Here is a 13454-nt window from a genome sequence, read left to right on the forward strand (position 1 = left end):
AGTTTTTTTTATTTTTGTATTCCGAAGGAAAGTATAGGCTACCTAATTTGAGAAAATATTAGCTATTAAAAAAATAGATTTCAGCTCACCTTATGTTGCATTTTAAAATATTTTAGAAAATGGAATAATTTAAAATTTAACGTCAAATTTAAAAAATAACCGCTACGTGTCGCTTCTACAACAAAATTTTTTAAGAATCCCCGCGTTTCTTTATGAAACGAGAGTGTAGCGAAATGACGTCACGAGGAGTGTTGGCCAATTAGAAACCAGTTTCAGTGTGTTCGCTGTAAAGCGCTTCTCGAGCGCTGCATAAAGAAACGCGTAGAACACGTTTCATAATAACCACGTGACATCTTATTATCCAATCTGAAGTAACGATCTAACAAACCTATTAGTTAAAATGTATTAATATTAGAAATTTTATCTCTCTTATTGAATTTCTTGAAATGTCTACTTTTCTGAATTCTCCGAATTCTTCCGAATAATCATCCATAATATTACAAGTGCTTATATTCCTTTGAAATATGTTTAAAAACTTTTAAGATTTTATAAAAGACTATCCTCAACAGGAACTAAAAACAAATACATATAGTCTTAACGTAATGCCTGCAATATATTTTCAATCTATTAAGATTCATAAATCTAATTGATTTTTATAATGGTTTGGCTCTAACTACTCATATTGAGTTCATAAAAAGTATATTATTTGTCGAGCATATTTAAACTTATCAAATTAAAATGAAAATACATTCATAAACGCATTTATAATTTAATTTAATCGTATTTATTATAAAACATTAAAGCAAATTTTTATATCACATTCTTAGAAAAATTTTAAATAGTTTTTAAAATATTTGTTGCTCTTGTTAAGTAATTTAATTGTAAAGCGTTATATTTCGAACTAGCGAAAAAAAAAATTACGCGGGATAATTTTTACGCACACTATGATCGCTAAATACGCTTTCTTTTGTCCGAATAGCCGAGCGGTCAAGGTGGCAGCCTATCGCTCTGGGAAACCCGGAATCGAATCTGGACGGGTCAAGTAATCCCCAGGAATCTTTCGGGGCTAGTCTGTCTGGATATGTAAGGCCCCGTCCCTCACCACCCGGCCGCCCGATTGTGGGCCTGGCCGAACCCATAATTGGCTTGCCAAAAGAGGCCATCTTAGTGCCCACTGGGCGGAAAGAGTTAAAAAAAAAAACCCGCTTTTTTCAAAAATTAAAATAAGATATATTACAATATCTTAAAATATCTATAAATATTTAAAAATAAGTTTTTAAAATACTATAGCTTTGGCCAATTAATCAACAAAATAAATAAATCATTATTAATCAAAAGTGTTTCGTATTAGGTTCGATATGAGGATTTCATCAAGCAGACGACAGGATTCCACTAGTGTGCATTATAATGTTTTACTCCTATTTAATTTAATAGAAATAATTTTACACGACAAATCTATTGAATTTATTAAAAAGTAATGAAATTTTTCAAATTTTAACTTTCGTTTAATGAAGACGTATAACATATATTTATAAATAAAGATATTGTGAATTAAAAAAGATTGATTTCGACAGAGGTCGTCCTAGTCCTTGAAAATGTCGCTATATACGAAGTCGTGTCGAAAGAAGTCAAGATTAGATAATTAGTGTAAGTTGTTTATCATGCCATTTATGTTTCATATAATCATTAACTCGTGTGATTTTAAGATTGGAATATGGTCACAGTTAAAATTATTGCATTTCAATGACTACTTTCGTAGTTAGTTATGTCCAAGGTCATGGCTACTCGCTTTCTTCACCTTCGACCATTCATCAGAAGTTTAAGCAATTCTTACGGCTTGCCAAAGTTAAGTCCTCAAGAGGTAATTATTAATTTTAAATTATAATTTACAGCTATATTTCTTGACTTAAATTAAAATGTTTAACATTTAAATATAGTAACTGATACAGTATATTGATATGTATTGTTTTTGTATAGGTGAGTTATGTTTTGAGTGCTAACGAAATATATTATGACGTTGCACCAGGATCTGTGAAGTGTTTTGAAGCAAATCAGTTACCTTCTAATAATCCAATTGAAGATAGACTAGCAGCAGGACATTGTAGACTTACAACTGGGATGCTTTTTGGTGTTTTTGATGGTCACGGAGGACAAGACTGTGCTGAAAATATCAGTAAAAGACTTCTCGATTATATTGCCCTGTCTATGTTACCCTCAAAATTACTTAACGACTATGTAGAATCATCCGGTAATGTGGAATTAATAGAAAGATTTCCTCTTGGTGATGAAAATAATAATTTTACAAATGATGTACATAAAGCTAGTTTGCAATTGTTTGCAAAAGAGTTATTAATGGAGAAATTGTCGTCGTCGGAATTTTTTATGCATCGGGCGATGGTACGTGCATTTTCAAAATTGGATGAAGATATGTCTAGGGAAATATTGGAAGCTGTTGAGAAACATAATTTGAATGCAATATCAAGTTCTGTGATGGGTGCTTGTGCATGTGTTGTTCATATTGATGGTACACATTTACATCTTGCAACATGTGGAGATTGTAAAGCTGTTCTTGGTATGCTAAGTGATGATAACAAATGGATTTGTAAGCCATTAACACAAGAGCATAATTTTGATAATGTTAATGAATTAAAAAGAGTATTTTCAGAACATCCAAAAACAGAATTGAATGTAGTAATAAAAAATGAACGCCTCTTGGGACAGTTGGCACCTCTCAGAGCATTTGGTGATTATAATTATAAATGGAAAGTTAAACTTCAACAAAAGTATTTAGTTCCAGTATTTGGTCCTGGAGTTATTCCTCCTAATTTCTATACACCGCCCTATCTAACAGCAGTACCAGAAGTAATTCATTACAGATTAACACCTAGAGATAAATTTCTAGTAATTGCTACCGATGGATTATGGGAACAGATGTTACCATATAAAGTGATAAAATTTGTTGGACAGCATACAAGTGGGAAACAAACTTTAGATTTATTACGACTTCCTCGCAGAAACATGGTATTAAAAGATATTTACAATATATTATTACAGAGACAAGTTGGTCTTTCAAAAAAACCCATTGATTCAAATGCAGCAACACATCTAATTCGTAATGCTCTCGGCAGAACAGAATATGGTATAGAACACAGTAAACTTTCGAGTATGCTCACATTACCTGATGATTTAGTTAGAAACTTTCGAGACGATATATCAATTTTAGTGATATATTTTGATTCGGACTTCTTAAGGCATTCTCCACCCGAATAAATTATACGAATCTCGGAATGTTTCCATTAACTTGTAAGTTGTGAATTCTTTATATCTATAATAAAGATATATTTATTTATTGAAAACTTAGCTGAAAAACAGTAACAATGAAATAAAATTGATATTGTTATACAGTATATATACATACAAGTATGTAAATACATGAAATTATTTTTGTGCCAGATAATTTGTTGGAATCATATATGACTTGTTCCTTATTATATTTTAAGAATTTATTGTGAAGATTATTGTATTATAATAATTTACATATAGTATATTGAAAAATTATTTTCAATAATATAAATGTTCTCTTTGAATTATAACATAATTTAAATTGAACAGTGTAATGTATAGAATGTAAATATTAAATTATTAATTTAGAAAAATTTTTAAACTAAGTAAATAGATGTATTAGTATATACATTCAGTTCATATTTAGAAAAGGAATTAGAATAACAATTATTAAATAGACACAACAATGCCAAATATTTTATTTGTACAATCATCAGATTTCATATTCATTGTGCTTTCACAATTCATATTTTCTTACATAATGTAAATGGAAGTATCAGTGACCTCAACAAGATTTTCAGTGTCATTAATCTATTTATTAAATGAGGTGACAGACCTTATCTCTGCAGGATTATCCAATGCTGTGAGTTTTTCTGACTGAATGTATCATGATAAGCACATGGTTTATGAAGTTATAATGAATGATAGATTACTTTATCAGTTTTGATAACTTTTTCTCTTAATTTTACAAACTCGTCGCAACAATTTTGCAATTTTTTCTATTAGATTCTGTTTTGTAACATGATAACTTATCAGTTCATTATAATTAGAAATTATAATTAATTCTATTTACAGAGCAATTTAGGAAATAAAATATTCGTTTATTTGTTTAACTTAGATTACTATTGCATAGGAATAATTTTAGTAACAGTAAAACTTCTGTTAAGCAAAAGAAAATTTCAAATTTGAAGAATTCTGAGAGAGAGAATATTATTTATCATTAATAACTTGTTTATTGGAATTAACTGTTACTTATGAAAAACTGTCATAGTAGTACTAACTCTGGTAAGAATGAATTAGAATTTATTTTAATCCACATTTTGCTTAGTCTTCAATTAGTTTTGAGATTGCTTAGTTTCCAATTAATTGCATCCTTAATTTCAGAACTAAGATTTCAATAATGACTGAATAATTATAATTTTGATAAGGCGGAAGTACTATTAGAATTAAAAAATCAAAGTTTTCCAACTATGTTTGTGACGCATCAAAATCAAATGTAAGCTCATCCATTATAAAGTGACCTTTATCTTAGAAATTTGAGATATTTTAACTACTTTTCCTGTTCTTCCATTATAGATCTTATTCTTATTAATTTACTTTATTCTTTAATAGTAATGATAATACGGCTTTTAAATATTCTTTTAATATATATTCACTATGGATTTTAATCATAGTAAGAAAAATATTAATAAAGAGTTAATGCAAATGGTCACTTTAGGCTAGGATAAAATCAATACTATTAATTTCTCTAATTTAATTTGATTACAAATGCATGACAAGATTAGATATTCAATTCTAATTATTATAATGCTTCAAACATTGAATCAAAATAAATACCTCACTATATATATTAATTTACTTTTTTTTTAATCACAGCTTGATACTTATATAAGGTAATTATTCATTATAGTAAATTTTTATTATAAATGATTGCCAATTTTATAATACACTATTTAAAAATTTAATTTTTTTAGTAATCAGTGTACAAATATCAAATCAGTATTGTATACAAATTTTAATTAAAGACTATAAATACCAAAACTTCTCCTTAGAGCAAAGGTGAATCCGGAGAAAATCTTAACAGGAGCGATTTTTAATTCATATAGTGAAATAATGCAGACCTATAAACGCATTATTGTTTTAATGATTACTTGGAATAAACTATGCAAATTTAAGTGACATAATATATATATTTTAAAGAAATGAGGAAGCTCATGTGGGCATTCACCTTCCTACATTAATTTGTGTTATAATATCTGTCAGATTCAAATTATAACATAATTTAAATTGAACAGTGTAATGTATAGAATGTAAATATTAAATTATTAATTTAGAAAAATTTTTAAACTAAGTAAATAGATGTATTAGTATATACATTCAGTTCATATTTAGAAAAGGAATTAGAATAACAATTATTAAATAGACACAACAATGCCAAATATTTTATTTGTACAATCATCAGATTTCATATTCATTGTGCTTTCACAATTCATATTTTCTTACATAATGTAAANTAAACTATGCAAATTTAAGTGACATAATATATATATTTTAAAGAAATGAGGAAGCTCATGTGGGCATTCACCTTCCTACATTAATTTGTGTTATAGTATCTGTCAGATTCAAATTATAACATAATTATATGATTTTATAGGCTTGAGAAGTCTGAGGATGTAATTTTGATCAGATGAGTCAATCAATCGTTTCCATCTTATGACGTGACAAAAATTTTGTTTAAAGAATATGCTATGTATTAAATCTATTATTGATTTAAAAACACATTCAATACATTTTAATTGTTTTTCCAAATCTAATATATTAAAATTGATAAAATTTCTTAAGAAATTCTGAATAAATTTATCAAATAGTGTTATAAAAGTTCTGACAATTTTGATAAATTTTATGTTTATTGCCCTTTCACATGTTAAGATATAGTATACAGAATTCTATTATTATTATTGACGTTTTATTTTTTTGTTGTTGGTAACGAAATTGTATTGTTCAGAATGAGGACAAGTCAATATGCCTCATAGTTACTCTTGTATTTGTCTGGCCTTCAAATAATAGTTTGACCTTGATTTAAAAAAAACAATGTAGTTATGACGAGGAAATTCTGATGAATTATCCAGATACATTAAGCTTTACATGCATTGAAAATGTTTATGAATTTTTTTGAAGTTAGATTAGTCATCCTTCATTTACAATGGAACAATAAAATGTTTTAATTTTACTGGCCATTTCTGTACAGTGTTTAGCTTGTGTACTTAAAATTTGTTGTTGTTTTGATTTAAATTTTATGAATAAAGTTTATTAATTTCAGTTTTTTCTTTTCTTTCTTGGCCAACATATGGAAACATCCAATTTTATATATTTGTATTAAGCTTGCCAATTTCCGAACAGTTGATTCTGGGAGTTTCCCATTCTAGAAGTAAAAAAAAATTGCCAGAGATTTCACGTTTTTTATGTCAGCAATATCAAAACGTCGTCGCTTATTCTTTAGTCTATTTTAATTTAATAAATAAGCCAAAAGGTGATCGTCTTGTTGAGTAAATACAGGAAGAATAAGCCTCAATTTAGGGATCCGAGAATTTAGAAAGTTTTGCAAAATTTCGGGAGTCTCCCGGGGAGTTGGCAATCATAATACTGGCTATTTTGATAATCAGTTGCACAATTCCAACTAAAAAAAAGAAAGAAAACATTGATGTTTATATCATCGGGATCTAATTTTAAAGCATCTAATCACCTCTTGGCAATCCCAGTTGGAGGGGAGGAATAACGAAAAACACTTGACTGTTCTTACAAAGGAATTTTAGGGAAGGAGAACGTACAAAATTAATTTCAAAATATTTGGTTCATAAACAAATATGTCAACAGCGAAATATGATTAATAGTATTGAATTCAACAAATAAAAGTACAAAATTATGAGAATAATTTCTAATTTTATACAGTAATACCCCGAACTTACGCGATAGGTGGGACCGAGCGGTAATCGCGTAAGTCGAGGTATAATTTCGCATATAAATACACACAAATAATTTTTAATTGGGGCCGGAGACTAAAGAAAACAATAATTTAGAAAAATTTTTAAACTAAGTAAATAGATGTATTAGTATATACATTCAGTTCATATTTAGAAAAGGAATTAGAATAACAATTATTAAATAGACACAACAATGCCAAATATTTTATTTGTACAATCATCAGATTTCATATTCATTGTGCTTTCACAATTCATATTTTCTTACATAATGTAAATGGAAGTATCAGTGACCTCAACAAGATTTTCAGTGTCATTAATCTATTAAATGAGGTGACAGACCTTATCTCTGCAGGATTATCCAATGCTGTGAGTTTTTCTGACTGAATGTATCATGATAAGCACATGGTTTATGAAGTTATAATGAATGATAGATTACTTTATCAGTTTTGATAACTTTTTCTCTTAATTTTACAAACTCGTCGCAACAATTTTGCAATTTTTTCTATTAGATTCTGTTTTGTAACATGATAACTTATCAGTTCATTATAATTAGAAATTATAATTAATTCTATTTACAGAGCAATTTAGGAAATAAAATATTCGTTTATTTGTTTAACTTAGATTACTATTGCATAGGAATAATTTTAGTAACAGTAAAACTTCTGTTAAGCAAAAGAAAATTTCAAATTTGAAGAATTCTGAGAGAGAGAATATTATTTATCATTAATAACTTGTTTATTGGAATTAACTGTTACTTATGAAAAACTGTCATAGTAGTACTAACTCTGGTAAGAATGAATTAGAATTTATTTTAATCCACATTTTGCTTAGTCTTCAATTAGTTTTGAGATTGCTTAGTTTCCAATTAATTGCATCCTTAATTTCAGAACTAAGATTTCAATAATGACTGAATAATTATAATTTTGATAAGNACGCGACGGCTTCTTCTCCCGAAAGTTCCAAGTGACGGATCCGTTGTTGAGTGTGTGTCTCGCACCCATCTTCGTCTCCATCTCACGATCTCGGATCGACATCTTTCCATCAACGGAAGTCGACCGCATCGTCCGGAGTCGTCGAGACGTGATGGAATGGTTCATTCGCCAACAAGGGACACTCCTTCAAAATGGGACTATCTTGGAAAGGAGAGGAAGACCCAGAGGCCGCAACCGCCGCAGAACTTCCAAGATCGTGGACAATTTTGTAAGCTTCTTTCGTGTTTAATAAACGGTTGTGTTGTTTGTAAACGAAGCATTTATCTCTGACTCAACTGCTTCCACATGTCGTTGATTGTTACCGCTCGGCTATCCAAACGGCAAGGGAGACGATGACGATATATATCGCCTATTATCGTTCGTCGAATAGTTTTTTTTATTTCTCCCCCCCTCGGCCCCCACATATATAATTTAATTTTTGTAAACAAACGAAAGAATAAAAATTTGAAGAAAAATTAAGTAACGTAGAAAATAAATAAATAAAAAATAATAATAATAAATTTGTCATTCAAATGACAAATTTAAAGATTTGAATTTCAGAAAATTAATATTTTATGTCTAAAGGTGACTTGAAATTTATTAAATACAGTAATACCCCACTTAACGCTGATTCGATATAACGCGGTCTGCTCGAAGCCTAAAAAACCTCAAAATTTACTCTGATTTAAATTATCGCGGCATTTCATTGATTCGTATATAATACGATTATTTGCGAACACAAACCAATCAGCAAAAGGTGGCAAAAAATGTACTTTCTTTAATTATATGTTTGTTTGGTGCAATTTTGGAAAAAAATACAGTATAACATTATGGATGCCGTAGGCAATATCGGCTTTGCTAGAAGAATTAATAACTGATAAATACACGAACAAAATGTGGAAGAAGTTATGGCTGAAGGTATCCAAGAATTCTCAACGAGAAGAGCTATCGCTGTATCGTTAGGTTGACCAAACTCAACCTAACGATACAGCAGGACTGGGAGATGTAGACCAACAAGATATTGAAGAGTTACTGCAGGTTTCTGGTGAGAGCCTTACCAACGACGACCTTTGAGAACTGGCAGAACACGGAATTCATGTGGAACTGGAAAATAGTGATTCTCAAAACGAAGAACCCAAAATATTTTTCTACAGATTTCCAGTGGCGTGCCGTCATTGGAAGCGGTGGAAGCGCCGTTTTTCTTGTATTTTCTAAAAATAAATACATATTGTGCGATTATTTTCATATAATTAAAATTAATATTTTATGTCTAAAGGTGACTTGAAATTTATTAAATACAGTAATACCCCACTTAACGCTGATTCGATATAACGCGGTCTGCTCGAAGCCTAAAAAACCTCAAAATTTACTCTGATTTAAATTATCGCGGCATTTCATTGATTCGTATATAATACGATTATTTGCGAACACAAACCAATCAGCAAAAGGAGGCAATTTGTTGTAGTGCTGTACTTTCCTTAAATCTATGTTTCTTTGGTGCAATTTTGAAAGGTCTAAACAGAAGAAGAAACAAAAACACATCTCAAATTCTCCATCAATAATAACAACAATAATAAAATACATACAATATCCAATTAAAAATTCATTTCATACACAAACATGGTTATAACACTAAATATATTAAAAGGAAAACAATAAAATAACATTTTTAGGCAATNCATTGGAAGCGGTGGAAGCGCCGTTTTTCTTGTATTTTCTAAAAATAAATACATATTGTGCGATTATTTTCATATAATTAAAATTAATATTTTATTATAACCGCATTATGTATCTTATTACAAATTTCTATACTACACATGAAAAAATACAATAAAATTGCTATTGTACATTCGAATATTAGTGGTGGAATGAAAGCGCTGTATTGTCAGCTTCCATACAGCCAGATTATACAGTACTCATTCGCGCATGCGCTTTACAGAGCACCAACCTCACCCGGTTTAGCTAGTAGAAGCAACACACGTATAACGCTTCCAATGATTCTATCCAGGACCGGTTCTGGGCTGTTAGCCACCTGCCCGCTACGTATTTGGCTGGTATTACGATTTCGTATATCCCATTTTTAAGGGAATGTAGAAAAAAGTGTACAATTCTTGTATAATATTAAAAAATTAACCGTTACTTCGACAGCGTCATTTACAACTAAATTTAATGAATGAGAGAGATGCACGAGGTACAGAAAAAGCTCTAGAATTTATTTTCCTTAAATTTACGATTTACATATCCGTTGTCATAATTTGTCTTTCCACTTCTTTCCCAAGACAACAAATATTCGAGGGGACTGATTTCTTCGTAATATTAGACGTAATATAAACAGAAATTTTTTCAGTTCAATGAGAGTGACCGAAAAGTTGTAAATTTTGGAAATTTCCGTGGACAACACCTGGTCCTAAAACAAAATAGAAAACAAATTTAGATTTTTACAGCTATGGTGAGAAACGTTTAAAATTTACAACAACTCTGTCGCGTCCTTTGAGATATACTAGTGATGCGACAATAGAGGCATTTGACATTAACCGGTATCGGCACCCTGGGGATTTGGTAGCCCGCGTGCATGCACGCACCGCACATGTAGCAGGACCGTCTCTGATTCCACTCGTAGGGAGCTATTTGACTAAGTGGTTAAGATTTAAACAGTAAAGAATATTTTGTTATTTTTATGTACGTTTCTTTACAAAGCTATACTTAATTATAATTTTCTTTAAAAGTATATTCATACAATTGAAGAATGTTTTGTACCAGGTATGTATATCCACCACACATTTTATTTCACCAAATAAGTTTTTATAATTTTATTTTTAATTTTAGCCCTTATATCGTGGCTAGCGATTCAGAATGTAATTGCGATATTGAAAATTTATTTTTAAAAAGTTTTGGCTCGAGATCATATAATGAAAAGAAAACATTATTAAAAGAGAAAGGCCAGTGCCTAAGTTAAATATAAACGCTTCAATAAAAAAATTTGTTCGATATTTTCACGATAAAATGGCTCTGTAAATGCATAAAAATGCATTTACAGAGTGAAATTAGTGTGTGGAATAAGAATGTCTTTGNTTTTTGATCACAAATTACAGAGGAACTAATTACCCGATCTTTGCTTTGAAGAAATCATCTTATTTCTCATTTTTAAAAATTTAAACATGAAGAGTCAAAATTTAAAATTATTTCAGATCATGAAATGATCTAATCTGACAACATTAGAATAATTTTTTTATGACCCATGCCACAATTTTTCAAGTATTATTTTAATGCATTTTAATAAATAAATAAATTTACTTACCATCTACGATGTCTAGGAGATCGTGAACGAGAACGGTAATAGGATCGAGAACGACTCCTAAATTTAAAATCATTTTTATAATTATAAAAGTAAAAAAAACATTAGATGTTGGTAAATGTTTTAAATATTCATTCTTTACTCACTATAAGAAATAATTTAGATTCTTAATATAAAATACTTTAGATAGAAGAGACAGCACATATTTGGCAAGTTATATTAAAAATTTTTTTGGAATAAATCAACCTACATAACCATGCGTAAAACCTCCTTAATTAATTAATAGATTTATTACACCATTACTTTTTATATCTGCACAATAATAAGTTTGTTACAAATTGTTTTGCTTAACGAGTAAGATTCTGGAACAAATTATGCTCGTTAAGCAAGGTTCCACTGTACTGCAAGGACCATGGCAACCACCCATCCTGTCCCCCCTCTGATAGGCCCTGATCTTGGTTATAAAGTTATGAACCCAATTTTTATTATATTGTTAAATTCTTCATTGCAATAAATAGAAAGTGACAAAGTTCCATCAAAATCAATCAATCAGATTTTGAGATTGAATATAACACTGTAAATGATGTCATAGAAGAGGCTTTCACTAATGCTCCATCTCAAATATTCTAAATCAGGGGTGGCCAACCTTTTCAGAAGGCGGGCCAAATTTCAGGAATAATATTTCCTTCCGGGCCACGCACCTAATTTTTTTAAAAATTAAAGTAAACAACCAAGCGTGCATCAACTTCAACCACATCGTCGCTTCCCAGTAGGTGAGATCGTGGTCAAATACTTGCCTGGTTTAATGTGAAAAAAGACAAAAAATAGGTATATTTATTTTTTTTTTTTAAGAAAATAAAACATAACCGAGAATCAAACGTATTTATTAGGCAATTTATAAATATTTAAAAGTGAGACATCTGACTTTGTTTTAGAGAACTAAGTGCATCAAAATTGATCTCTACTGATATTGTCGCTACAAGCAAACAGTTTTTCAAATAAACATCAGTAATTCGTGATCTCATTTGTAATTTGATGTACTTCATACCACTAAAAAGCTGTTCACACGCATAAGTGTTTCCAAATAGCGAAACCATCAACTGATCATGTTTGTAAAACGCAGGATAATTATTCTTGTCCAAATACGTTTCATAGAACTTTTCCAAACCAACTTGATGGAATTTCTCCAACGTTTTAGGGTTTACTTACTTATAGAATGGATATGGTAGACAGACTACTTAGTTAAAGTAGTCTGAACTGTAATTATAAATATGTTAAATATGTATTTTAACGTCGATTGCAAAATCTCTCCAGATGCATTGGCGATAATATAATAAAGTGACCACATTTTCATTGAGACAAAGCGGGACAAATGGGATGAAATGAGAATTACAATTTAGTTATATATATTTTATTGTATACATTCATATACTTGTACAAAAATGTATTTATTATTAATTATTGGTAACTATAAAAATATTTGTAAAAAATAATAATTTGAACATCATGATTTTTAATCAAATTAAATTTTTTATTTAAAAAAATTATGATTTTCTTTCACGGTCATATTTTTGATCCCAGTGAATACTTTTCAATAGATTCGGATCATTTATTAAAATGTCGTGAAATATTTCACATGAATTGGTCAAATTATATTTTACACTTAATATAGATTTTAAAGTTTTAATGTTCAACTGCGTTTATTCAGTTGTCCATTTTTATTGATACTAGAAAAAACGCGTTCTGTTGCTGCATTTGTTCCTGGAAGGGAGAGCGCGAATTCTACAATTTTCAAAATATTTTGATAAGGAATATTATTCTATTTAAAATGAAGGAATAACTCCGTCCATTTTTTGTTTGTTTCCACATTTGCAGACAACCAACATTTAATTTTTTCATCTGTAACATATCTTTTTACCAATGACACCTCATCAAAAAGATCATTTTCGCAAATATTATTTTTCGGAAAATGGTTACTAATATATTCAAAAGATTTTTCCACATATTCCCATAAAATCTCCTTTTTTAATGTCACCCAATGAAAATTTTTAATATCTTCGAATTGAACTGTCCATTCTTCAAGATATTCCAAGCAGTTATTATAAAAATTTTTGACATGTTTCAGAAAATCAGGTCGTTTAATGG

At 29.5% G+C, this 13454-nt stretch overlaps 2 protein-coding genes and 1 pseudogene across 3 annotated transcripts in view; 1 reads left to right on the plus strand and 2 right to left on the minus strand.

The window, feature by feature from the left end:
• LOC111633627 (gamma-aminobutyric acid receptor-associated protein-like 2) overlaps positions 1-133 on the minus strand; it is an 18357-nt gene extending 18224 nt beyond the window's left edge. Inside the window, exon 1 of the mRNA XM_023378234.1 lies at positions 90-133. The gene's annotated coding sequence lies outside the window, so the exon portion shown is untranslated. The remainder of the gene's footprint in view (positions 1-89) is intronic.
• Positions 134-1431: 1298 nt separating this feature from the next.
• Positions 1432-3508, plus strand: LOC111633625 (pyruvate dehydrogenase [acetyl-transferring]-phosphatase 1, mitochondrial-like). 2 transcript variants are annotated; one of them, XM_023378231.1, is made up of 4 exons: positions 1432-1474; positions 1575-1647; positions 1760-1861; positions 1978-3508. In XM_023378231.1, exons 3-4 carry the CDS (start codon positions 1766-1768, stop codon positions 3268-3270), a joined length of 1389 nt encoding a protein of 462 aa, XP_023233999.1. In that variant the 5' UTR covers positions 1432-1474; positions 1575-1647; positions 1760-1765; the 3' UTR covers positions 3271-3508. The 2 variants fall into 2 exon arrangements, with proteins under 2 accessions (XP_023233999.1, XP_023233998.1); XM_023378230.1 differs by having other exon boundaries at positions 1453-1474; positions 1575-1861.
• A 9319-nt stretch (positions 3509-12827) lies between these two features.
• On the minus strand, positions 12828-13452 carry LOC111633624 (annotated as a pseudogene).
• Positions 13453-13454: the final 2 nt, after the last annotated feature.

The sequence above is a fragment of the Centruroides sculpturatus genome, unplaced genomic scaffold, assembly GCF_000671375.1.
Source record: "Centruroides sculpturatus isolate CEXI.00-Female unplaced genomic scaffold, Cexi_2.0 scaffold844, whole genome shotgun sequence".
NCBI classification, from domain to species: domain Eukaryota; kingdom Metazoa; phylum Arthropoda; class Arachnida; order Scorpiones; family Buthidae; genus Centruroides; species Centruroides sculpturatus.